Below are 27,683 nucleotides of genomic sequence, written 5' to 3' on the forward strand. Positions count from 1 at the left end.
GTATTTTACTGCAAAGTGCAAACCCCCAGGTGCTTGATTACACCGAACAGATCCAACGGAGCCACATTAATGAGACCCATCAGATCCGGGAACTAAAGAAACATATATACTTTATAGGTTTGAAACCACCAAATTATAGCCCGATTGGAAGTAAAAATTGTAAAAAAATTAGCCAAAAACACTACTAAAACTTTCTAGCATAGCTATTATGAAATCGTTGAGAACTATTTGTCTTTTCAACAATTTTGATTTTTTAGTTTAAACAAAACAAAAAGTGCACCTTTTTTATGATTCAGTCCTCCCCAATCACGTAAAGACAACCACACAATTCAATTAATCATTTTCAAGAAGAAAAAGCACCTTAAAGAAGAACGTCAAGTGATCAATAATAATATTGAACTGGAAATAAAACTTTTGCGCAATAAATTAGAAATGGTTTGTTTGAGCTTATGATGTTATTGTTATGCTTGTGTAAATTATATTAGTTTTATAAAACTGTAATATTTGCATTTATATTCATTAAGCCTGAATCGAAAACAGGTCTTTCAAGATTGCAACATCTGCCACCGATAATAAACTTTCTGATTAAAGATCATCGGTTCAATGAAACTAGCTTCGCTTGATTAAGAATTACCTCGCTTTATTAGCTGGACAAGTTGGAAATTGTCTCTAGTGTTTTCTCTCCAAATAAGAAGATGAATATGTTCTCCCTGGTTGACTTAACACCCCAAATAAAGTCCTAGGTTGATTTAACACCCCAAATAACATGGGTTGCTTAAGCATATCTCCTTAAGCCAAAAAAGAGAGATGAGCAAATTAACCATTCATTATCATCCAGTCAAGGTGCTTTCAATTATAATTATGCTCAGATGCAAAAAAATTGGAATATGATTACTGATAATTCAGAAAGGAAAGCAATACTGCAAAAAGTATCTAGATCTTTTCTAAATACCCAAAAAATGCGTTTCTTGGATTCATATAGCGCACTAGGCTCTGCACAAACTATATATCTAGACCATCTTATTTCTCCTGATTGTTGGAAAAACAAATACACCCGTATTTTCGGGAAAATACATTTCTATTTAGAACAATGTACAATAGTTTTCGCCTCAATTCTCTTTGCGAAACTAATACTAGTTTGTCTAGTGTTTACAATAAAAGCCCTACATGTAAACCGCCAATAACATTTCCGCAAAATTTTATTGGCGGTTTCGTATAATATACTTTACCTTGCTATAGTGACCTCGATTTTTATCCAGAGTGAACAAAATGAAAAACCAGATGAGAAATGAACTTAGAGAACAGGCATCGCTATCAACGTGAATTGATAAAATCAACCAGGATCGCATGTATCCTCAACTAACAAGTTTTGATCGAAGAAATCAAAAGTCAGAATATCGTACCAACCCAGTCTAATTAATAATCTACTTGTTCTAGGATAAACTGACCGATGTTTTGACAGAAACTAACGTCTCCGCTCTAGATATGACTCGCAAGGCTTTGAGGATCTTCTCCCCTTTCTTCCACCTATCGATTCACTGGACTCTCAATCAACAACACCAACTCAACTAGTTTTTACTTCCACTGCTACTACTACTACGGCCCCTGCTAAATCACCTGTTCAATTGCTCCTAAATCATAGCCACCGCTCCTGCAAACATCCCCTTTTATTTTAAAAATAACTCTGTTCCTTCAAACTCTCGTATTGAGAAACGAACCCAAATAGTTCGACCCTATCAAGTACTAACGTCTAATTTGCCAATACCAGAATCCACACACTTAATGACAAATAGAAGACAGCCCTTGCATTCTTCCGAACTGAATAGCAAATTGCATCTTCAAATGAACAATGAACTTCATGCTTCAAATACCAACCCAGGATTTGATATCGATTTAAACGATGCGTTAAACCCTCTTATGAATTGCTTTAAATTGGAAGCTTATCATACCATTCGGAAACTGTACTCCATTAAAAATTCCCCCCTTGATCACCAAAAACTGTATGTTACCGGTGAAGTATTTAACTGCAAATGAGCAAACCCCCAGGTGGATGAATACACAGAAAAGATCCAACGGAGCCAAAATAATGAGACCCATCAGATCCGGGAATTTAAGAAACAAGTACATACTTTATAGTTGAAAAACCACCAAATTAGAGCCCCATTGGAAGGAAAATCGTAAAAATTTATCGAAAAACATTATTAAAGATTTGTAGCATAGCAATTGTGAAATCGTATGGAAGTATTTGTCTTTTCAACAGTTTTTGTTTTCTATAGTGACCTATAGAAAACTTTTCCTTTCTATAGTGACCTCGAATTTTACCCAGAATGAACTAAATGATAAACTAGATGAAGATGAACTTAGAGTACAGGCATCTCTATTAGAGGAAGTTGATAAAATCAACCAGGATTGCATGTATCTTCAACTATCAAGTTTTGATCGAAGAACTCAAAACTTAGAACATCCTACCAACCCAGTCTAATTAATAATCTACTTGTTCTAGGATAAACTGACCGATGTTTTGACAAAAACTAACGACTCCACTCGAGATATGACTCGCAAGGTTTCGAGGATCTTCTCCACTTTCTATCACCTATGGATTCATTGGACTCTCAACCAACAACATCAACTCAACTAGCTTTTACTTCCACTGCTAATCTTACTACAGCCCCTGCTATAACACTGGCCTCAAAACGATGCTTCAATCTACCACCACCCAACACAACTTCACCTGTTTCAATTGCTCCTAAATCATAGCCATCACTCCTGCAAACATCCCCTTCTAGATTTGAAATAACACTGGCTCCTTCAAATTCTCGTATTGAGAAACGAACCCAAATAGTTCGACCCTATCAAGCACTAACGGCTAAATCGCCGATACCAGAATCCACACAATTAATGACAGTTAGGAGACAGCCCCTGCACCCTTCTGAACTGAATAGCAAATTGCATTTTCAGCTGACAATCAACGCCATAATGCTTCAAATACCAACCCTGGATTTGATATCGTTTTAAACGATGCGTTCAATCCTTTTATGAATCGCTTTAAATTGGAAGCTTATCATACAATTCGGAAACTGTACTCCATTAAAAATTCCCCCCTTGATCACCAAAAACTGTATGTTACCGGTGAAGTATTTAACTGCAAATGAGCAAACCCCCAGGTGGATGAATACACAGAAAAGATCCAACGGAGCCAAAATAATGAGACCCATCAGATCCGGGAATTTAAGAAACAAGTACATACTTTATAGTTGTAAAACCACCAAATTAGAGCCCCATTGGAAGGAAAATCGTAAAAATTTATCGAAAAACATTATTAAAGATTTGTAGCATAGCAAATGTGAAATCGTATGGAAGTATTTGTCTTTTCAACAGTTTTTGTTTTTTTAGTTAAAAAAAATACAAAAAAAACACCTTTTTTATGAACCAGTCTACCCCAATCGAACAAACACAACCACCCTTTTCAACTAACTGTTTTCAAGACGAAAAGTCAATTTAAAGAAGAACGTCAACTTATTAATAAAAATTTTGAACGGGAGTTTTGCGAAATAACTTAGTAGTGATTTGTTTGAGCTGATGATATAATTGTTATGCTTGTGTAAATTTAATTAGTTTTGTAAGACTGTAACATTTGCATTTGTGTTCATTGAGCCTGACTCGAAAACAGGTCTACCAAAAATGCAATATCTGCTAGTGATATTAGGATTATTGATTAAAGACCACCGGTTGAATTAAAATAGCTTCGCTTGATTAAAAAGTACCTCGCTTTCTCAGCTGGGCATGTTGGAAAATGTCTTTAGTTTTTTTTCTCCAAATAGGAGGATGAATTTGTTCTGCTGGATTAACTTATCACCTCAAATAAAGTCCTGGATTGATTTAACACCCCAAATACCAAGACTTACATGACCATATCCCTTAAAGCCAAAAGAGATGGGTCACCAAATTGAAAAATCATTAGCATCCAGTCAAGGTGCCTCTAGTTGTAATTATGCTTAGATGCAAAAAAGCAAAAAAATGGAATACGATTTCTGATAAAATAAAAAGGAAAAGAATACTGCAAAAAAGAAATAGATCCTTTCTTAGTAACCAAAAAAATTGTTTCGTGGACTCATATAGCCCACTAGGCTCTTTTGAAACTATATATTTAGACCATCTTATTTCTCCTGATTTTTGAAAAAAAACAAATACACCCGTACATTCGGGAGAACACAATTCGAATTAGAAAAGTGTGCAATAGTTTTCGCCTCTTGTGAAAGTTATACTAGGTTGCCTAGTGCTTACAATAAAAGCCCTACATGTTCACAAAGTCACCAGCCGCCCACTACATTTCAGCAAAATATTGCTTGCTTTTTCGTAAACTAAACTTTTCCTTTCTATAGTGACCTCGAATTTTACCCAGAATGAACTAAATGATAAACTAGATGAAGATGAACTTAGAGTACAGGCATCTCTATTAGAGGAAGTTGATAAAATCAACCAGGATTGCATGTATCTTCAACTATCAAGTTTTGATCGAAGAACTCAAAACTTAGAACATCCTACCAACCCAGTCTAATTAATAATCTACTTGTTCTAGGATAAACTGACCGATGTTTTGACAGAAACTAACGTCTCCGCTCTAGATATGACTCGCAAGGCTTTGAGGATCTTCTCCCCTTTCTTCCACCTATCGATTCACTGGACTCTCAACCAACAACATCAACTCAACTAGCTTTTACTTCCACTGCTAATCTTACTACAGCCCCTGCTATAACACTGGCCTCAAAACGATGCTTCAATCTACCACCACCCAACACAACTTCACCTGTTTCAATTGCTCCTAAATCATAGCCATCACTCCTGCAAACATCCCCTTCTAGATTTGAAATAACACTGGCTCCTTCAAATTCTCGTATTGAGAAACGAACCCAAATAGTTCGACCCTATCAAGCACTAACGGCTAAATCGCCGATACCAGAATCCACACAATTAATGACAGTTAGGAGACAGCCCCTGCACCCTTCTGAACTGAATAGCAAATTGCATTTTCAGCTGACAATCAACGCCATAATGCTTCAAATACCAACCCTGGATTTGATATCGTTTTAAACGATGCGTTCAATCCTCTTATGAATCGCTTTAAATTGGAAGCTTATCATACAATTCGGAAACTGTACTCCATTAAAAATTCCCCCCTTGATCACCAAAAACTGTATGTTACCGGTGAAGTATTTAACTGCAAATGAGCAAACCCCCAGGTGGATGAATACACAGAAAAGATCCAACGGAGCCAAAATAATGAGACCCATCAGATCCGGGAATTTAAGAAACAAGTACATACTTTATAGTTGAAAAACCACCAAATTAGAGCCCCATTGGAAGGAAAATCGTAAAAATTTATCGAAAAACATTATTAAAGATTTGTAGCATAGCAATTGTGAAATCGTATGGAAGTATTTGTCTTTTCAACAGTTTTGTTTTTTTAGTTAAAAAAAATACAAAAAAACACCTTTTTTATGAACCAGTCTACCCCAATCGAACAAACACAACCACCCATTTCAACTAACTGTTTTCAAGACGAAAAGTCAATTTAAAGAAGAACGTCAACTTATTAATAAAAATTTTGAACGGGAGTTTTGCGAAATAACTTAGTAGTGATTTGTTTGAGCTGATGATATAATTGTTATGCTTGTGTAAATTTAATTAGTTTTGTAAGACTGTAACATTTGCATTTGTGTTCATTGAGCCTGACTCGAAAACAGGTCTACCAAAAATGCAATATCTGCTAGTGATATTAGGATTATTGATTAAAGACCACCGGTTGAATTAAAATAGCTTCGCTTGATTAAAAAGTACCTCGCTTTCTCAGCTGGGCATGTTGGAAAATGTCTTTAGTTTTTTTTTCTCCAAATAGGAGGATGAATTTGTTCTGCTGGATTAACTTATCACCTCAAATAAGGTCCTGGATTGATTTAACACCCCAAATACCAAGACTTACATGACCATATCCCTTAAAGCCAAAAGAGATGGGTCACCAAATTGAAAAATCATTAGCATCCAGTCAAGGTGCCTCTAGTTGTAATTATGCTTAGATGCAAAAAAGCAAAAAAAATGGAATACAATTTCTGATAAAATAAAAAGGAAAAGAAAACTGCAAAAAAGAAATAGATCCTTTCTTAGTAACCAAAAAAATTGTTTCGTGGACTCATATAGCCCACTAGGCTCTTTTGAAACTATATATTTAGACCATCTTATTTCTCCTGATTTTTGAAAAAAAAAACAAATACACCCGTACATTCGGGAGAACACAATTCAAATTAGAAAAGTGTGCAATAGTTTTCGCCTCTTGTGAAAGTTATACTAGGTTGCCTAGTGCTTACAATAAAAGCCCTACATGTTCACAAAGTCACCAGCCGCCCACTACATTTCAGCAAAATATTGCTTGCTTTTTCGTAAACTAAACTTTTCCTTTCTATAGTGACCTCGAATTTTACCCAGAATGAACTAAATGATAAACTAGATGAAGATGAACTTAGAGTACAGGCATCTCTATTAGAGGAAGTTGATAAAATCAACCAGGATTGCATGTATCTTCAACTATCAAGTTTTGATCGAAGAACTCAAAACTTAGAACATCCTACCAACCCAGTCTAATTAATAATCTACTTGTTCTAGGATAAACTGACCGATGTTTTGACAAAAACTAACGACTCCACTCGAGATATGACTCGCAAGGTTTCGAGGATCTTCTCCACTTTCTATCACCTATGGATTCATTGGACTCTCAACCAACAACATCAACTCAACTAGCTTTTACTTCCACTGCTAATCTTACTACAGCCCCTGCTATAACACTGGCCTCAAAACGATGCTTCAATCTACCACCACCCAACACAACTTCACCTGTTTCAATTGCTCCTAAATCATAGCCATCACTCCTGCAAACATCCCCTTCTAGATTTGAAATAACACTGGCTCCTTCAAATTCTCGTATTGAGAAACGAACCCAAATAGTTCGACCCTATCAAGCACTAACGGCTAAATCGCCGATACCAGAATCCACACAATTAATGACAGTTAGGAGACAGCCCCTGCACCCTTCTGAACTGAATAGCAAATTGCATTTTCAGCTGACAATCAACGCCATAATGCTTCAAATACCAACCCTGGATTTGATATCGTTTTAAACGATGCGTTCAATCCTCTTACGAATTGCTTCAAATTGGAAGCTTATCAACCAATACGGAAACTTTATCCATTTAAAATTCATTCCTTGATCACCAAAAACTGATTGTTCCCGCGAAGTTAATAACTGCAAAAAAGCAAACCCCAGTTGAATGAATCCACCGAACAGATCCAACCAATTCCCATTAATCAGACCCATCAGAACCGGGAACTTAAAAAACCAAATACATCCATTAAAAGCTGAAAAACCACCAAGTTATAGCCCGATTGTAAAAAAAATTATCCATAAACTTTATTATAGCTTTGTAGCATAGCTATTATGAAATCGTATAGATTGATTTGTCTTATCAACAGTTTTGATTTTTTAGTATAAACAAAACAAAAAGTACACCTTTTTTTATGAACAAGTCCTGCCCATTCACGTATACTATACAATCATTTTCAACTAAATCATTTCGAAACAAAAAACAACCTTCAAGAAGAAAGTCAAGTGATTAATAAAAACATTGAACTGAAATTAAAACTTTTCGGAAACAATTTAAATTTGATTTATTTGAATTTATGATATGATTGATAAGCTTGTGTAAACTTTATTAGTTTTGTAAGACTGTAATATTTGCAATTATGTTCATTACGCCAGACTCGAAAATGAGTCTACCAAAATTGCAATATCTGCTACCGATATTAAATTATTGATTAAAGATCACCGGTTGAATGAAAACAGCTTTGCTCGATTAAAAAGTACCTCGCTTTATTAGCTGGGCAAGTTGGAAAATCTCTTTAGTTTTTTCTCTCAAAATAGGAGGATAAATATGTTCTCTCGGATTGCTTTAACACCTCAAATAAAGTTTTGGATTGATTTAACACCCCAAATAACAAGGGTTACAGGATCATATCGCTTTAAGCGAAAAGCGGTAGGTCAGCAAATTAACCATTCATTATCATCCAGTCAAGGTGCTTTCAATTATAATTATGCTCAGATGCAAAAAAATTGAAATATGATTACTGATAATTCAGAAAGGAAAGCAATACTGCAAAAAGTATCTAGATCTCTTCTAAATACCCAAAAAATGCGTTTCTTGGACTCATATAGCCCACTAGGCTCTACTCAAACTATATATTTAGACCAGTTTAATTCTCCTGATTTTTGGAAAAACAAATACGCCCGTATATTCGGGAAAATACAATTCTATTTCAAAAAGTTTGCAATAGTTTTCTCTCATTTCTCATCCTACCAACCCAGTCTAAAAATAATCTACTTGTTTTAGAATAAATTTTTAGGACAAAAATAATCTACTTGATTTAGCTACTCTACTCGCAAAATACGAATGTACTAACATCTGTTTTCGTAAAATACGAATGTACAAATGACTGTCACGAGAGATTACGCAGTTAACAAGTAACTTTTTATTTGCTACGACAAATTGGGAGATTTCCCAATGAAGTATAAAGAGAAGCTAAAAACTAGTGAGATTCAGTCCAACAATTTTCTCTTCAGTCGCCCCAGCCCTTCTCTATGAAAATACCAACCATTCCACTCAAATCCAACCCTTAAAATAATTATCGAGTCTGATAGAAAGTAGAAAGGACCCTTTATTACTAGCAAGCGTTTTGTCCGACGTACACAAGCATTGCTAACGTAATACAATCAAGACACACTGGGCAAAAAATATGTAAGGTAAAAAAAACAAATTCAAGATCCTAGGGTTCCTACCTTATTGGTTTTCTTAAAAAATTATTCCTTAGTTAATTGTTCAACCCAACTAACGTATTAATTTTACTAAATACTAGATATTTATTTGTAATTAATTTTTAATGAAATATTTGTAATTTTTAACGACAACTCAGGTCGATGAAGATCTAATACATTGGCTGTGAGACTTATTAGAGCGTTAAGGATAATTTTGTAATTTGCCAAAAAGACGAATGAAGCTATACGAAAGCAATCGTTTTGCTTAGTATTGTTTTGTTTTTTGTTACTAACTGAATAAGTTGAAAATCTCTATACCAAACTCAGATATAGAATTTGAAACATGCGGCTTTTAATTCAAGTCAAGTTGTTTCCAATTTAGTTCAGATCTGTCACCCATTGTTTTCAAATTTCAAAGTTCATCTATCATTTTTCAACCAGGAGAAAGCATCAGAACTTTGAGTTGGAGTTTCATATTAATTTAGAATGATGCGACTGAAGTTTTAGAGGAAAGTTCCAAAAAACCCTATTTTCAGATTCAACAAAATGAATACTATTTAAGCGTTTTTGGATTCGAAATTACGCAGATTTTTATGAAAAGAAACTTCAGTGCGGATTAGTTATAATTCATACAAATGGTTGGATTCAAAAACCAAAAATTGAGATTTCGCACCAGTTTTATTGTTTTTAAACAAAAGTTTGTCTTGGAAAATGTGTATTGCACTTTGAAGGTGAGCGCTCAAAGTATAAAATTAGATTTTAAAAATTTTACAATTGTTTTTACATTGAGCACTGTTCTCTTTTTGGGCTTAATTCTTGAATAGCAATTGCAAAAATAGTTATAGGAACTGCATAAGTGAATAAAATATCATTACATCAGAATAAGGAAAGTATGGGTGATTTGGTTACACTGCAAAGGCCTATTTATAAGTTAAATTCTTCGTTTCAAGTTGAATACAAGCAAAAAAGCGAGCATCGAAGTTCATTGCTTATGGCGATTAATTAGAAAAAATTTTCATCGCTAATTAAATTAAAATTTCAATTATACAGTTTTAAATTGTAAGAAAATCAAACAAACCTGTAGAGAATGTAATAAATTATGGCTAGTATCGTTTGCGCTGTTGTTGCTAATGGCAACGCGGTGGTCGCAGTAGATCCGGCTACTTTTGGAATGATAATATCGGATGTCCCAGTTTTCGGGTCAAATTGGCGCAGCAAAAATGATCAGCAGGAATCGAAAATAGCAGCAGGAATGTAGGAAGTTGATTTGCGCGTAATTGTAGACTTCAATTTGGCCTTCGATTGTGTTTGTTTGTTGATTGTTGTTTACATGAAGTAATTGGCGAGGTAAGCGACAACAATCACGACCAAAACAGCCCCACACGCCATCATCATCAGCTTCTTCTGTTAGGCAGCAGAAAACAAACATTTTGCATATTTTTTTAATGTCAATTGATTACCCTTCTAAATGTTTAGGTGAATTTGTACTCGTAGGATCAAAGTTTGCTACACTAAACTTCACGGCTACTTTCAAATTTTGAGTGATAATTTTGATCCAATGTGTAAAATTTCACCGTTGCTTTTTTTCTTGAGTAGCCAGTGAGTAGGGTGATATTAAGAGGTTAAGGTTATTTTTGGAGAGAAGTTTTTCATAAGGGATGAAAGCGTCTTATCATTCAAAAGGATTAAGACTAAAAAATAATAAATTCATCAAACGAAACTAGAAAATTTATTTTCCGACATTTAGTTACAACTAAAACAAAAAGATAAACATGAAAAATTTAACTGAACTTGTTGAAAAAAAAATACAAAAATCAAAAAATTTCTTTCCAAATGGATGTTAATGGTTTAAAAACGAATTATTTGGATAAAATGCTCAGAAGCGCATCGTAATGACTCATATTTGAAGAACAAAACTTGGGCTCACAAAACAGTAACCAGTATTTCAATTAATATTGAACACTAAAAATTGAACTTCTAACAATAAGTGTGCAAACGAATCCTTCTTAATTTCAAATAAATCCAACTTAGACAAGGATAGCCGGTTGCTCTGCAAGTAGCACAGAATCTTCTGACCATATTCATAGAAAAAAAAACAAAAAAAATGTATTTTTTTTCGTTCTTTTCTTTAAATTAGTGTCCGTTTTAGTGCGTAGTGTGATTTGAAAACTATACAATTATACATCCAAATTTTTTTTTTACTGTAATCAAGTTTCTTAGCCGAAAAATTTTAATAAAAATAATTTTCAAATAACAATCGTTACTCAATTGCTTTACTCGCTCAAAATTGAACTGAAAATCAAAAATTTGAAAGCAGTTTTTCACAACACTAAAACAATTTTTTTAAACGACTGGAAGGGCTGAATCACGACTGGGAAGGGCTTCAATGTGGTATATCACTTGACTCGTTCCGATGATTATTTCTGGTACCTGATTTTGCATTAAAAAGAGAAAAGAAACATTTAGACACACCCGAATACAAAACTTCTCCCCGTTTTCAACGGTCAGAACAACGGAGATAGCGGTTTGCTGTACAATTAGCACAAAAAGTTTTCACCACCTCGAAAAACGAAAGAAAAAAAACCACCTTGAAAGAAGCTCTTTTTTGAAATTGTATCATTTGTTTCGTTCACGGTGTGACGAAAAGATCTGAATAACAGAGGAACAGAATTTAGGTTTATCTGACAACAGTTTTCCAATGAAAACAAAAAGAAAAAAAATGTTGCAAAAAAAATCCGCTTTTTAGTTGCGAAAAAGCGCTTAAAGAAGCTTAGAAAGCCAATTGTACTGAACAAATTGTTTTAACGGCTCAGATATAAACTTACTACCCTAATAGCAGTCTGCTTGCTTGATTGCTTTCACGACTTTTTATAAATTTAAATCGAGTTACGACTGAAAACGCTTAAAATGATATATCACTCGAACCATTTGGCCAATTGTTTGCGGTACTTGATTTGCCGTACAAAAATACAAAAAAAACAATAACTACCTGTTGATATTGCTGAATAACAACATTAAAAGAATTTTTTGAAATAGTGAAATTGTAATGATGAACAAAGAAAAATAAAACAACTTTTTCGTTTTTTTTTGAGCTTTCAGTTTTAAAAAAAGACTTTTTAATAAAACTAGTGAAACTTTTTTTTTTAAAAAACTTGAATGGGTAGCTTTGTTTTCCCGCTGGCAACTCTATAAATTAAAATCAAATTGCGAAACACAGTCATTCAATTTTTTTTTGCGCAAACTGTACTTTCTTTTCTTCTCAGCAAATTATTTTGAATAAAAAAATTAAGTTAAACAGCTTCAAGTAAATTAATCGTGATCAAATTTTAAAATTTCTGTCAAAAAAATAATACGCTATTTAAATAAGTGTCGTTACTATATTCATTGACACTTAATTTTAGAGAAAAAAAAATCGTTTGCAGCGCCGTAGCGACAGCTGCAAACTACTTCGCATCTTTTCATTTCGAAAATAGCTGGCAGCTTATTGATCGATATACAAATCAATTTTGGAAAGCTGTAAATTTAATTACTTATGCTAGTATTAATTGAGATACTTTTAAACATTTTTACAGATGTACAGTTAGTTCATTTGCTTCATCAACTTCGCTTATGCTACTGAAATTAAACTGACGCGGCGTGAATTGATAATTAGAGTCAGCTATATCATGCATCGGGGGCGTGTTAATCTCAGAATACTCCGAGTTGTTATTATCCAGCTGGTTTCCGAGCAAAGTACTCGGAGTAGCTTCGGCCATCAAAGTCGACTCATTTTCAGTCGTCAAAAACGAACGAGCAGTATAAGTTGCGCTTCCCGAACGACAAAATCGATTTACAGAAACTCGGCGTCTCGTTTCTTTCAATTGCTCGATCCGAAACGGATCCGAACTTCGTTTTTTAGTTCTCAGTGCAAGCTTTTTATTGAAAACAGTCGAATCGTGGACTTTGAAATGACGTTTTCTTAGTTCATATTTTAAGATTCTCCAGTTGTTCCAAGCTCGATTTCGGCGAAAGGCGTCCGAGTTCTCTCGGATTGACGTCACGACTAATCCGAGCCCTCGCAACGTCGGAAATGTTGGATCAGCAGTCGATTTAGAGTCTGCATAAACTGCGATCTTTTTCAGCCTATAACTTTTAGACATTTGCGCTTCTAAGAGAAGGATAATTCTTGCCCATTGTTTTTTATTCTCCGCTCTAAAACTGAGCAATACTTTTTGGTAAGTTGCACAGACCATCGCGGTCATCAGACATCCGAGCAAAATTGTGACGAGAACCCCGTGTTGTATGATAACAAGTCGGCCGGCGCTCGGGTAAGCTGAAAGCTCCACGAAGTTCATGTTTATTTCGCCGAACGAAGTATGAACAAGAAACATCAAAGTATCTCCTAAACGATACAAGTATTCCAAATTAACGTCATTTTGAGGTTCCAATTTAACAAGAGGCTCATCGCCTTCTGTTTCCCCAGACGTTTTCGAAATGAGTTCCGAAAAAGTTCGGCTGCCTGTATTTTTTGCATCAAGAGAGTTTGCGTTGAATAAGAAAAACAAAATGCAATGGCTTCCGAGAATGACAATGAAAAATAAAATGATGAGTTTTGTTAAAGTGTTGCGGATCATGTGGTAGTAAATTGTTATGAATGGTCCCAAATGGGAGAAACATCGACAATAGAATAATAAGTTGCCAAACAGAAGAGGTATACTAGTAGCTAAGCAAATATCTTCTACAAACTTAACGTTTGCAACTCGGGCTATTCCAGCTGTGATTAAAAGTAGACTTCCCAAATTGGCTGCGAGTTTATCTTTAAATCCAAGTACCATTTTCAGGTATAAAAGAGTTGCAGAAAGGGAAGATTTCCTGGCGCTAACTCTGGCAACGTTTGTTTGATCATCTCCTGAACTGTTGCGACCTTTTGAAACATGCTTGGATCCTTCGATTAAAATTGCACCCCATTCGAAAGGAATTGAGAATAAGGACCAGGTGAAAAGTGTTATTTCACATCCAAATTTAATCATGTCGGTCAATTTTTGTTCTCCTTGTTTATTTGGTTGTTCTTCCGAATTTTGAATATTTGATGGTCTGAAATAAAGCGCCGCTATCAAAATTAGAAGATAAATTACCGATAAAATTAAGTTGAAGCCAAACTTTCTTTTCACATAAGTTTGCCATTTTACTCGAAGCAAAGAATCGACCAAAGGGTTTCTGTTTATAATATCAGTGTGACCCTTTTTGGACCCCATACATAAAAGATGCAAGCCTGAATTCCAATTAATTGATCCATCATTACTGTGTATGCTATCAAGTTGGTCGATTAGGTAGGTTTTACTTTCCAAATGACCAAAACTCCATTTCGGTTGCGATCTGGCATCGGCCAAAACTTGGAAAGCTTCGTAATAACCCAAATGACAAGCCAGCTGTAAAGGAGTCAGCCCATTTTGATTTTTGATGGAAAGATCTATACGTTTTCGAGGGAGCTTCAAAGCGTAGTAAAGAAACCTGGGCTTGTTATGAATGACTAGCAAATGTGCCAACGTGTTGCCAAAACAATCTTGAAAGTTAGGATTCGTCCCTTCTTCTTGGTACAGCTGGTCAAAAATACTGTAATGTTCGAGGCACGCGGCAAATGCCAGAGGGTACTCGCCGAAATACGACTGACCTTGATAATCTGGAAGCAAAACTGGTTTTTGCGAGTGAAGTTTTAAAGTCTGTGGGATGAAAAACGTACCACAAGCTCTTGCGTTCACATCAGCGCCGCACTCAATCAGCTTTTCAATGCCATTTGAATTCGAATGAGTGATGCAAAAATGAAGACAATTTTGCCCGAAATAGAAATCGCCTTCGTATTTGTCAATAGCCAATTTAGGAAACAATTCAAGTAAATAGTTTGCAATGGCTAAGTGTTCCGGGGTGTTGATAAAGTAGCAAAAGTGTAAGGGGGTCTCGCCATAGCGACCTCTGTGTTCTAATTTCCAACAAACGAGATGAGTTGTCAAGGTCAAAAACGAGTTAAGCTGAAACTCCTCTGAGCTCATGTTTAACTCGTTATCTTCGCGATCTGACATCTTTGTCATGTCACGAATCGGTTTGCTTGTTAAGGTCGAAAACTGCCGGCGGCTCGCTTGGAAGTCGCGGCGGTGTTTCGCGCCGAAGTTCTTCACCCATTGCTCGGGCGTGACCAATTGACCCTCTCCTTTGTTGTACAAAAACGGGGTAACCAAGTTTCGCAGGTGGTCTACAAACTCCGTCAAGCATATTTTATCGTCCTTCAGTGATAAGTAGAGATTTAGCAACAAACCGTTACCTTCGCGGTCTATAAGTTGGTGGATTTCGTAGACAGTATCGCTAAAGGTGTTCATTGAATAGTAATACGCTAGATTCGAACTGTCTTCACTTGAATGAGCGAAAGAAGCAGAGCATAAAAACGTAGGAGGAACATCAGCCTTAGAGGCGCCTGCATCAAAACAAAGCAAGTCTTGCGTCAAAGTAGATTTACCACCGTTTCGATGCATATTGTCAAAAACTCTGAAGCTCGACTATCGAAAAGTACACTATACAAAACTGCGTAAGCGAAAAATATCTGAAGCACGTTAGACAATGCAAGCAGAATCGATGACTTGATGATGGTTCTTTAATATGCGTCGAAGCTTCACTGAATACTATATAAACAGTGTAAATACTTTGCAAAAGTATTGTAAATAAAGCACTCTTTTTTGCAGGTTTTCATTAACTTTTTTCAGTGCAAAGATAGAAATCTAGGCCCGACTAAATTACTAAAAAAGCATGTTGTTAACTTTCGTACGACTCACAAGTTCAGAGCGTTATTTAGCTTGTTGGTCTCAACATAGCGACACATTTCTACGCCTTAAAACGTTTTTTTTCAGGAACAGGATCTTATTTTATTTCAATTTATACTGTGCCATCTTAGCCAACCATTCAATTTAGCCTATGCCATTTTGATCTTTAGCTATGCCAGATTATACCAGACGTTTGAAAAAGGACCATTTGGTCTAATGACATATTCTCAAGCGTGATAATGGTTTATAAATTGTACCGAAATTTTGTACCTGTCTGATTGTGAGCCTTAAAACAATTCAGTATGCTTATTTTTAGCCTCAGTCACCAAAATGAAAGAATGGTATTCGATATATGAATAAATTTTTATCCACAAAGCCATGTATGATTTTTTCACAAAAGAGTAAAGATTCAAAGTCAGCACAATTTGGACTGATAGAGTTCTCGTGGAAATAAACAACCATACAGAGCAACAAGACTGCTCGTACTTTCGGGCAAAACCCTGAATGTTTCGACTGCCTTTTAAAGCCAATTAAAAAAACTGTGATTGGCAATTTAAAAAAAAAAATAAAAAAAAAAGGAAACAAGCGTTTTTTTTTCATTCTTTTTTTTACTTTTATCCCACCACATTGAATATAAAGTACAAAAAGGATGTAATTCAATTATTTTCCCTAATGATAAGATCAAATGACATGCCTCAATTAAACCTGGAACAACTCAATACGCTACTTACGCGTTTTATAAAATGCAACAAATCGCACTGTAATCATCCCGAATTGGCTAATGAAGTGTTGTTAAAGCCCACATAACTGTACAGAAAATGAGCGAATGTGTCTAGACAACAAAATCTTTCCAAGGCTATAAAAATTATCCTCCAAAACCATTTAGTTATAAATTGATAGCTAAGCGTTTAATCAAAAATTGGCTGAACAAAAAACCACGCCGAGCAAAAATAGTCCGTCATTTTTGAAAATTACACCAAAAACTGGCACTGCCTGTTCAAACAGCACACAATGTCCTCCAACCAAATTTTTGTGAAACTATAAAAAGTTTTTCTTCGTATTTGTGTCATTTTTTGGCTTTGATTCTGGAAAAATGGACAGAATAATCAAAAGTTTATCACTTCTATTGAATTAATTTTTTTCACATTTAATCTCGGAAAACGGGGGTTCGGGAAAAACGCGTTACTTAAGAAACTTTGAATCTAAAGAATCTTAACTTTTCAAAAGAAGCTTTTATAGAGCTAGAAATTAGTTTATCACAGCTTAGTGAGAAGTTTTTCCTCTGTTAATTTATTTATCTCATCTTAAATTTGACAAAAATTTGGTATCTTTTAACATCAATTGAAATTCGACCGAAGAATTTTATGATATTTTGCTTTCACTATCTTACTTTTTAGAGCACAGCTAGGTGCGCAAGAACTCGTAAGCGATGTCAATTGACAGGTTTTCGTAACAACAATATTTTCAGGCTGGAATTATTTTTATTAAAGTTCGGATGAAAAAATAAATAAAACAAATTTTTTTCTTAATTTCTGTTTTTTTTTTTACAAAATGGCATAGCATAATGGTAATGAAGTTAAGCTAAGGAATTACGGCAAAACAAAAACAGCCCAAGAATAACCAGTTGTTGCGCAAAAAAAACCCAGAATACTCCGAGCACATTTAAAAAAAAAAACGGAAATAAATTTTTCTTTTTTCCTTTTTTTATCAATTAGTGTCGTTGGTTGTGCGCCGTGTGATGCAAAAGTTATACGATTGTAAAAAAAAACACAAACAAACTTGAGTTAGGCAATATCTACAATAATTTTTTTGGTGTAAAGAATAACAATAAATGCTTACAAAAAGTTTTCGAAACTAATTGAGAAAAATTTTTGAAATTTCTAATTAAGTCGTTTTTTTGCAAGGTATAAAGTAGAGGAAGGTTCCGGAAAAAAATTTTTGGGGTTTTTTGTTGTTTAATTGATTTTTTAATTTAAGACCTACTCGCTCGCTTACGCTATTTAAACTTTTCGTCATTTAAATGAACTTTTTTTAAATAAGACCTACTCGCTCGCTTTACTCGTTCAAAAATACACGAAAAGTCAAAAGTGTCAAACTTGTTTTTATCGACACTGGATATTTTTTAAAACTTTTTAGGTTTTTCAAGTCACGAATGAAACTACTTTAGAGTGATATATCACTCGATTTATTCCAATAATTATTTGTGGTAAGTCATATTGCAATGAAAGCAAAAAACATAGTAAAAAAATACGTCCGAAGACAAAAATGGAAAGAAAAAGAGCAAAAAAGCTCACAACATAACTTTTATGATTCGCTAGGGACAACATACAAAACCCTCTTTTGAGACTGATTCTCAAGCGCCACTGCCACTCTTATTGTTTAAAAGCTCATTTTGAGCTCTAATTCAAAATTGAATAAGCGTGTTATGCAATTATCAATTTACATTTGATTAAGCATCCTGAGCTTTTTTGCAAATTAAAGGCAATCAATTAGCCCTTGTCCTTACTATCATTCGATAAAAGTAAAAACATAGCCAATAGAAAGTTGGAAAGAGTCAATGAACGCAAGTAAACAAAAAAATACTGACTTGTTTTTTGAAAAAATCTCAACTTTCAAATTCCAGTTTCGAAACTTGTTTTCGTGACTTTTACATTTTTGCTGTTGTTTGTTGGACCTTGATTGTTCCTAACAAAGGAAACGTCTGAACCTAAATACATCGAAAATCAAACCACAAAAATATATTTGAGCCTGATTAAATTTGGACTTCTCATAAAAAAACGAAGAAAAAAGCATCGTGACCTATAAAAGAGTCTGATCTACGTTTATCGACTCTTAAAAAACGAGGGAATCCAAAAGCCCTTTCTATTTCGTAAAATGAACAAAAAAATATATGCAAGTTCAAGATTTTTTTAAAACTAAGACTCTCAAATATCCGCAATCACTGAGTTTCAGATCTTCGTATTGTAAACTCAGAAACAAATCTCTAAAATTGCAAACAGCATTCAAACGCACTTTCTAAACTGAAAAATTTTTGAACCTGTTCCATTTGCAAAATATTTTATTTCATAATTGAGAATCTTGCTCAAAACACCATACTCTATTTTCTTACTTCATTTCTTAAGTTCAAAAAATTTCTGAAATCATGATAAACATCTTCTTCTCGAAAACTACAAAAAAATGATCAGTGGTAATAAGAGGCCTGTAATTAGTACCATCCTTTCACCACAACATAGTGTAGGTTACTGAAAGAATTTGAGCAGTCGTATTTGAAAGCTTCATCTGCGTTCCCTGTGAGTAAAATGACATCAGCTTGGCATTGGATCAAGAATAAAAAAAAATTTGAATTTTTTTTTAATTCTACGATTATGAAATACTTCGAAAAATTATCGTAAAAACCTTTATTTCGGAATTTTAACTAATTGGGCAACCACATTAGGATGTGGTGACAACACCTGCATCTCCTGGTTGGAACCAGACATCAACCCACCAAAGAGTCATATCTCGGAAAAAAAAAGAAAAAAGAATTTTTTTCAGATTCTGTAACTGCTGAGATTACCATGGCAGCACCCAGCTATAAGGCTGTAAAATTACAATTTTTTTGAAAATTTTCATCTTTTTTTTGTTGTTTTGCAAAAAGCATAAAAATTTCATATCTCGGAAACTATAAGCACCTGCGCAGCCACATTCGCATTCGCATTGGGAGTCGTCAAAACTTGCAAACCCCAACGATGACTTTGAGTTTTAAATCTAAGTTTTACAAAAAATTTTGAAAAAAAAAACGTCAAATCTCGGAAACTAAATGCAATTGAGCAGTCACTTTTAGAGGCATTGCTTGCAGCCACTGAAAGCATTCCCATGATATCCTATAATAAGCCATTTCCTATTCATAATTGATGTCATCCCTAACAGATCCCCACTATTGGGCTGCTAATTTCCAAATGATTGAAATCAACACCGAATTCAAACTTGGAAGCTGAAAAAAAATTAGCGTTCAATCTACGATTAAACTTAAGTATGAAAAAAATCTTTCGGTAAACATGCAACAAATACGCTGACCAATCTTAAATTTTGCGAGACAATGAAGCTTGCATACAAATATGTAACAGATTTATGACACGTTCTCAAGTCGAATGATTAAGAACAACCTTTTTCTTGAAAAAATCATATGAACACTTAAATAACTGACTGTTCATTTGGTTGGTTCAGGACTTTTAAAAACCCAAAAACCAGTAAGTATAAAACAAAAATGCTCCAAATTTACTCGAAAAGCAGAATAAGATTTATAGCTGCTGTGTCGAATTTCATGTTCCCTATCAAATGACGTACGTCTCACTGTTCTTACCATTGACAATAGATAGTAATGTTTGTCTTCGGAAGTATTTCAATTTTTTTCAACGCAAAATCAGGATCCAGAAAAGAATAATCAGAATGAGCTGAGTGATGTATCAATTTAAGGCCCGCTCGATTATGATTCGAACGACATTAAAAAAACTTTCAGCGTCAAGAGAAATCGGTTGGAATTTTTTATGTTGAGTCTAATTTCGAGCAAATAAAGCAAGCGCGCAGGCTTAGATTAGTCGAAATCGTACAATTTAGTCATGTAATTGTAGTTTCACTTGGGTAAAAAAAGATTTTGATGTTTTTTCGCGCCGTTCTTGTAAATGAAAATTTAGAAACATTTTCGAAATATTTTTTGAAATTTTTGAGGATTTTTATTTTTTTTTTATCATATTTCGAGGAAACTGCTATGGAATATACCTGCTATGGCTAATTTCCTATTAATATTGCTTATGCTTTATTCCTAGGCCTTTGTTTAGATGGATTAAAAACTATTCCATTTAAAACAGAAGTAACTGCTGTGTTTACCTTTTTAATTAGGGGTCGCAACTTTCTGTGCTACTTGCACAGCAACCGACTATTCTGGTTTTTCTTTATTCATTAAAAACGTTTTTTTTTGTAGTATTAAATTATTTTTCATGGGTTAGTTTTGATCCGTTGTTCCTGTAAGGTTGGGTAGGTTGACATTTGTGCGTAAGGAGAATAGGGAGTACATCGAAGCTATGGTCTCTGAAATTACCTATCAAACGATTTTCGAGGCCATCAAAGTCTCTTTCAGCACTGCTTAAATGAGTCCATTTAAGACTTCGACTTCCATATGATTTCAGTCAAAGCGGCCCGAGACAAAATATCAGAAATATCATTCTCGATGAAACTATTCAACTCTGCAGATCTTCTAGGGGTAGTTATTAATTAGAGGTGAATAAAATACGAAAAGTTAGTAGAATGCAGTAGAAAAGTTACAAAATATGATCCAGTCCATGAAATAGTTACGATTTCTTTCTCCACAAGTTTCAACTTTGGGCGTTAGGAGAGAAAAATCATGGCCAGAAGAACTAATAGAATGACGAGAACAACGAGACAGATCAGGATCATGATTTTCTTCTAAAACATTAAGTCAATCGTGGCTGGAGAATTATCAACTTACGTTTCATTAAGCATCCTGCGCTTTTTTTGCAATTTAGTAGTCAAATCATTAGCCCTTTTCCATTACCCCCCCCCCTCTCCCTCCCTAATAGTAAATACATAGCTACCAGTTAGTTGGAGAAGAGTCAATGAACGCAAGTAAACAGATAAAATATACTGAATTGTTTTTTAAAACTTTCGAATTTAATAGAAAAAAATAGATGGCCTCAGAGCTCTTTAAACTTCTAGAACAATTTAAGATTGACAAAATTAACTGAACTTAAAAAGAAATTAAAAGTCAAACCGCGAAAAAGAAAACAGTCGCTACGTTCATCGACTCTTTATCGCAGTGTGGGGTTTCATACGTCTTTAGGTAGTAGGCTGGGTTGGGGGTTAAAAAGGGAAAAAGTCGAATTATTAATTCATTTCTGTAACTTTTACACTTATGAGAGCTGCCCTATCAAAGGCTATCTTTTTCAGTTTGGCATTTGAGATTTGAGGTAAGCTCTCTCGGTAATTTTGACTAAAATGACGAACAGCAAGAGTCAGTAATTTTTAAATTTCATTTGATAACATCTGCTATTTCAATTCATTGAAATTATCACGTGCAGAAAACGGTCGCAGCATGCAATTTGGTTTGAAATTTTTCAACAATCCGTCAATTGTATGTTCATCTACTTACAAATAAGCATGCATTTAGTAGTTTCTTCAAAGCATGCTCGATATATTTCAATTTCATTACCCGCATAGGAGTATCTTGTCAAGCATCTAACATTGACCTTAGATACGGCAGTTGTACGCTGCGTCTATTAAATATTACCAAACTGAACAAAATGTCGAGCCTTATGCCGACAAAATAAATTATTTATCCTTTTGAATTAAAATTTCCGATTTGATCAAATAATTATTCTAGCTCTAATGACAATTTTTACACTTAATGCTTCAAAATTTACATTTGTGTCAATAACGTTGTGTCGAATGCAAGCTTTGCATCTTATTTTCGTCAATTGGGAGTTTTTACAATCAACGCATCCTTCCATCGAAACGTGACATAATTCTTCGTATAAGCATCCAGGTTCTAGAACACTGTGAAAATGACGACCAGAGCTACTGCAGAAACAATCAGAATCACCACGCCTCCGATCAGGACTTGTTTCTGCAAACATATAATTGTCCATTATCCCTCCACCTATTTGGCAGATACTGTTCATGTCGCAGTAGTTTGTTCACTTCAGATGGCTTTGTGATCATGTTTGCAGACGTTTGTTCAAAGTATTCATCCAGGACTTTCCCATTCCTGGTTGAGATTATGAAATGTTCCAGCCCACCTATCATTATGTTTTCAGTTCGTTTCGACTTTGTTCTCAGTTTTGTGAAATTCAACTGATGATGATAGAAAGATTTCGTCGTTTGATTTCAGTTTGATGTTTCTTCACTTTTTCGATGACTGAATGCAAACCAGGACTTTGTTAACACATCCACGGAACGTTTCCTATTTCAACTCATTCTTTATTGCATTCAAATATTCGTGTTTTTGATAATTTCTTACAGGCAGATACGATGTATTCATTAGAAAGTGTTTTTTTTTTAGAATTTAGATACCAGAAAACTAATAATTCCGACTATTATAATATTTGGCGCTATGGACAATACGAAAAATTGGTACATGCCGGTACTTTTATTCTTTATCTATTTGTATGCGGAAAACTATGTTCACACTCGGGGAAAACTATGTTCATACTCGGGGAAAACTATGTTTATAATTTGTCTATTCTACGAATACATTACCGGAAGCAAATTTATGATTCCACGAAAACGATTTAGAAAAGGAACAAAACAATATAGAAAAGATACAAATAAAGCTCTACAAATATAGAAAATTATTGCAATAAATTACAAATTCATACAAACAATTGCCGCAAACTAATTTAAAATAATGTAAACCAATTGTGCAATAACCTAATTCGGTCTAAGTAACAGTCTAACAATCGGTTGTTTTGTGCATACATCTGAGCAACACACTACTAGCAATCACATTAGATAATTATAAATTTACGAAAAGAAATGGTTCAAAGAATGCAATCCAATTGTACGCACAATCTCTATTTTTTTTGGTTTATTTTTATTGTCGATGGTATGACATATATTTCGGTAATTTTATCATTGTTCCGACCATTTGAAAAGCTCTTAGTTTTAGGTTCAGATCCTTTTATCAAACCACGCAGAAAAAACGACGATTTGAAAAAAAAAATTTATTGTATTTTTTTAAACTATGGTCGGAACATTCTGTGCTAATTGCACGGTAACCGGCTATCCTTATTTTTTAAATCTGGCTGTCTGGGTTCGTACAAGTTTATGCGATATGCTAAATGATCAACAATTGTTCCATTTCTAGAAGATTGAAGCAGCAAAAAATTGAAGTCTAGCACTCTATGAGTTCAGATAATTCCAACTTAACTCAAATGGGGCACAAGTACATTAGTTGGGTCCTCAAAGCCAAAATGGAAAGTGGCCGGTCAATTTGGCGATAGGCCGACAAACTTAAATAGACTTAAGAAACCGCCTTTAAGAAAATTGATCCTAACTGTCTACCCATGGATAACTTGGTAGCCTTTGATACTACCGAGGTTACGGATACTCTATGCTTCAGCGTTTAGGGATGCAACTATGATACACTTGCACCTCAGATGGGTTTGATATTGTGTTTTTGATTTGATTTGATTTGATTTGATTCAATTCAGTTCGATTGAGTTCACTACTAATCAGTCGATGATTCCGACACTCCGGAGTAGTGTGAGGAGAAGGACAATGAGGATCAAAACTATGACTGCCACCACTATTGCTATGATGATTTGCGTCTGAAATGGAACACATAACGACACTATTACAAACAGACAAACGACCACATGCAACGCTGCTGTTTTTTTTTCAAAATGCAATATATTTAGAGAGGGGAATATTTTTTAAGATTTATATTTTCAAAAAGAAGCACAGCGAGGCACCCCGACAAATCGTCTTAAAAAACCCTCATTTCATTTATGGCAACTTATGACCGATACTGTATGCGAACAACAACAATGACAACACATGATGCAGTGCAAGCAACCACCATCTTTACTCGATGCAAATTGAAGGGCGAAACTCAATTTATGAAGAAAAACTTGGCGCGTCAGCCCAAATCCCCAAATCAATACTATATGATTCACTTTTGTCTGATAACCAATTATTTATCACTAAATTTGGCGCGAAATTCATCTGATTGAGTTCCGCCCCAGCTACGAACAGGAAAGAGCAAAATGTAGAAAATCGTGTACAAACTAAACTGTCTCCAATCTGTACCAGCAAGTTTTGGGTTTTATATAATAGCCCTCTATAAATTTTCCGATACCCTATCTTTGCAGCTTTTTTAATCCTAAAACATTGCCAACAAACAGTATGAGAAGTGCCAAGGAATTCAAATGTCAAGTAAAAGTATCAAGAAACTTCTTTGTGTAAATTTCACGTGTTTTCTCGCTTTCTACACATTACGTCATTTGAGAGCGGAACTTTCCTTCCTGTGGCAAATGATTCTGAAAAATCTTGGAGAAATAAATTTCAGCGTAAGCAACTTTCAACGTATTTCGTTTAGTTAAAACCACGCAGCCTAACCTAAATGACTGTCCTCACTTCATTAATTGAAACTTAAACCTATTTTATTTATGCTTTTCTGAATTATGACCAACAAAAATAGGGAATCGGAATTTTTATAGGTAATATCAATTTTTTCATGCAAGTGTCCTTTTAATGATAGCCTTAATTTTTTACACATCACACATAGGTTGCAGGGTGCATCATTCGTCATTTCACAGGGCGCTGAAAACAAGCGGGTTCAAGATACAAACATTCATGCAATCGATTTTTTTGTCTTTTTAAATAAAACGTGTTTGCAGTTCAATTGCGTGAATAGTTAAGCACCCAATGTGTCGGCGAATTAGCTGTCTCTTACTGTTAGTCATTTTAGTGCCATGGAACTTTATGAAGTTAATCCCTACAAGAGTTTTATTATAATACATAGCCAACAAACACTAGGAAAGTGTCAATGAGCAGAAGTAATACAGAAAAAAAATAATTTCAACTTTCGAAAATTTGAAAAAATATATCAACTTGAAGCTCCCTAAACTTCGTGAACACTTTCTATCAACAACTTCTTCATTCAACTAGCCCAATTAAAGAAAAACTGGATCCAAAGAAATTTTTTTATTCCGCTGGGAAATCTAATTCTAAAACCCACTTTCCATACCGAAAAATTATCACCTTAAGGCTCATTCAACTGACGAATCTTTAAAGACGAGCACTTTTTTTATATAGAACTAACCCAATTTGAGAAATTTAGATTAAAACTATTTCGAACGGGAAAAGAAGTCTAGTACCCGATTGCAATACCCTTGCTTAGCGCAAGGGTAATTACTTAATTGTAATGGGTTAATATTTGTTAAATAACTAATTAGGATTAAGTTGAATTGACACAATCAGAAGCAAACTCACAAATTTTACTATTTTCTAGGTTCTGTTTTGTAACACCGTTACTTGGAACCCATCCATAAACTTTAGTTCATTCGCGAGCAAATGGAAAAATAAAAAAAGAAATTAACTAAAAAAATACACTTTAAACTCTGATAGAAAGTTAACTCCAGAAGTTAATCCTACGACCAAATAGTGTTGGCATTGTAATTATCTGCATAAAACTTATTTATATTATACATAAAAATATACAAAAAAAATAAAGGATGTATGACTAACCCTTCTGGCGGCGGACTGGTATCTGACTGCTTTCTTAGTGTCTTGAGTGGCCTTAGATACGTAGTCCACAGACTGTTCTACATTGTACTCGATCCTATCTATCATCTCGCCCTGATGACGTCACATGAAAACAACACAGCTGTGATAGATGACGACATTATGACATATGATTATGTAAGACAGTTGACTCATTACATAACAACGGTATGAATTTAACAAAAACGGCCGAATAAGTTCAAAAATAACGCAACAATTATTCAGAATGCGCGTGATTTGTTTTTGATTTGAATAGGCTGATTTCATAACGCTGGATATTATATGACTGTCTGAAACCGGTTCATGTAAATACCATGTTTAGCATTCGGTTACTTGAACTCTTAGTTTCTGCGAGACAGTTTACCTTGCGTGCACTCTGCTGGTACTTGACAGCACCTTTGAGTTCGACGTTGGCCTTTTTGACCGAAACGACCGATTGGCCGACATTGAATTCGATCCTTTCTACCATATCTCCCTAGTTGTAGAACTTTTATGCACTCTCGGAGAAATGTAATTTCATGAATTTACCGGAAAGAAAAAATTATGAACTCCTCAACTCACACACTCGGTTGCAAGAAATGGCAAAAAGATAGATACGTCCCCTTCCCTTAAATTGTTGATAATTCAACAATGTTAAATACTCATGCTGTTTCGAAACATTCAGACTTGTTTTTATTCGAAAATAAAAAAACCTCCAAAACTTAAGGCTGTGTTATTTTGATTCTAAATTTGAGTTTTCAACCAATCAGAATCGAGTACTTTTCACGCAACTTTAATCTTAAAACAGTTAATCTTTACGAGGTCAATTTAGGGAGAAAGTGGTTGATCCCACTCTGTGTTAATTAATTCTACGCTTGACCTTGACAGATTATGAAAACTGTCCCACTAATAGCAAATCCACTGATAATTCTTCGATGAAGCATCACAACTAATTACTACTTTTCTACTGCTTTTTTCGCTTTTACCTTTTAATATTTTTTTCATAATAAAGGAGAAGCATAAATAGTTATCTTCTTAATCCGTCATTTCAAACCAGATCTTTTGGCATCGTTAAAAAGAAGTTTTTATTTCCCTTTAGTACACACTGCGACTATTTTGAAATAATAACTCCATCAAATCAAAGAAATTACAGCATGCCATAAAAAAACTATCTCAGCATCCAAACTGCAGCTTTCATTATACATGTTCAAAACACATCCCCTATTCACAATATATTAAAATAGCTTCGCCTCTCTTCAAACAATATTTTCATCCCACTGAGCGCCCATAAATTCCTATGAGCCCATCAGTCTATAAATTTATGACCATCGCGAAGAACAAAAAAGGATACGGTCAAGTAAAACAAAATCACAGGAAATATACGCATAGAGCAGTCATACCAGTACATGTATTTCTAAGACACGTAACAACCTTTTTGGCTTATTGCTTTGTTTCCTTTTCGACCCAAGTCAAGCATCGTTGAAAAATCTGCCTTCGCAATCAATAATCGATCAGCAAAATGTTTTCCGGAGAGTTTACAAGTAAATCAAGCGCCAATGCCAAAACATATTTAGGTAACTTAACTTAAAGGCCCTCAATTGATATATCCAAAGCTTTATCTATCTTGTATTTCAACGTCGTAAATTGATCATGCAACTCAAGTCTAGAAATTGTTTAATATATTGACCATGTAATTCAAGCATAGAAAATAGTTCAAAAAAAATTTCAAGATTCGCACACCTGAAACCAAAAAAAAAATCAGTTATTAAAAAGTTTAGTTT

General features: G+C 34.5%; 2 protein-coding genes across 5 annotated transcripts in view; both read right to left on the reverse strand.

The window, feature by feature from the left end:
• Positions 1-9,472: 9,472 nt before the first annotated feature.
• The window catches only part of LOC134848505 (syntaxin-like), a 36,858-nt gene continuing 18,647 nt past the window's right edge, over positions 9,473-27,683 (reverse strand). The window contains exons 6-7 of one of the 4 annotated variants that reach the window (XM_063865986.1): positions 25,888-25,998; positions 9,473-10,261 (exon numbers count right to left, since the gene is read on the reverse strand). In XM_063865986.1, coding sequence (XP_063722056.1) covers positions 10,184-10,261; positions 25,888-25,998 — 189 coding nt within the window. In that variant the 3' untranslated portion in view covers positions 9,473-10,183. Of the gene's footprint in view, positions 10,262-20,717; positions 21,088-21,897; positions 22,265-22,860; positions 23,967-25,887; positions 25,999-26,287; positions 26,399-27,683 lie in introns of those variants that run through there. The other 3 variants (XM_063865984.1, XM_063865985.1, XM_063865983.1) reach the window with 3 other exon arrangements.
• LOC134848379 (transient receptor potential cation channel subfamily V member 1-like) lies at positions 12,398-15,407 on the reverse strand. Its single transcript, XM_063865792.1, has one exon. The coding sequence runs from the start codon at positions 15,358-15,360 to the stop codon at positions 12,424-12,426; it is 2,937 nt and encodes a 978-aa protein (XP_063721862.1). The 5' UTR covers positions 15,361-15,407; the 3' UTR covers positions 12,398-12,423.

Source organism: Symsagittifera roscoffensis, chromosome 6 (genome assembly GCF_963678635.1).
Source record: "Symsagittifera roscoffensis chromosome 6, txSymRosc1.1, whole genome shotgun sequence".
Lineage (NCBI taxonomy): Eukaryota > Metazoa > Xenacoelomorpha > Acoela > Convolutidae > Symsagittifera > Symsagittifera roscoffensis.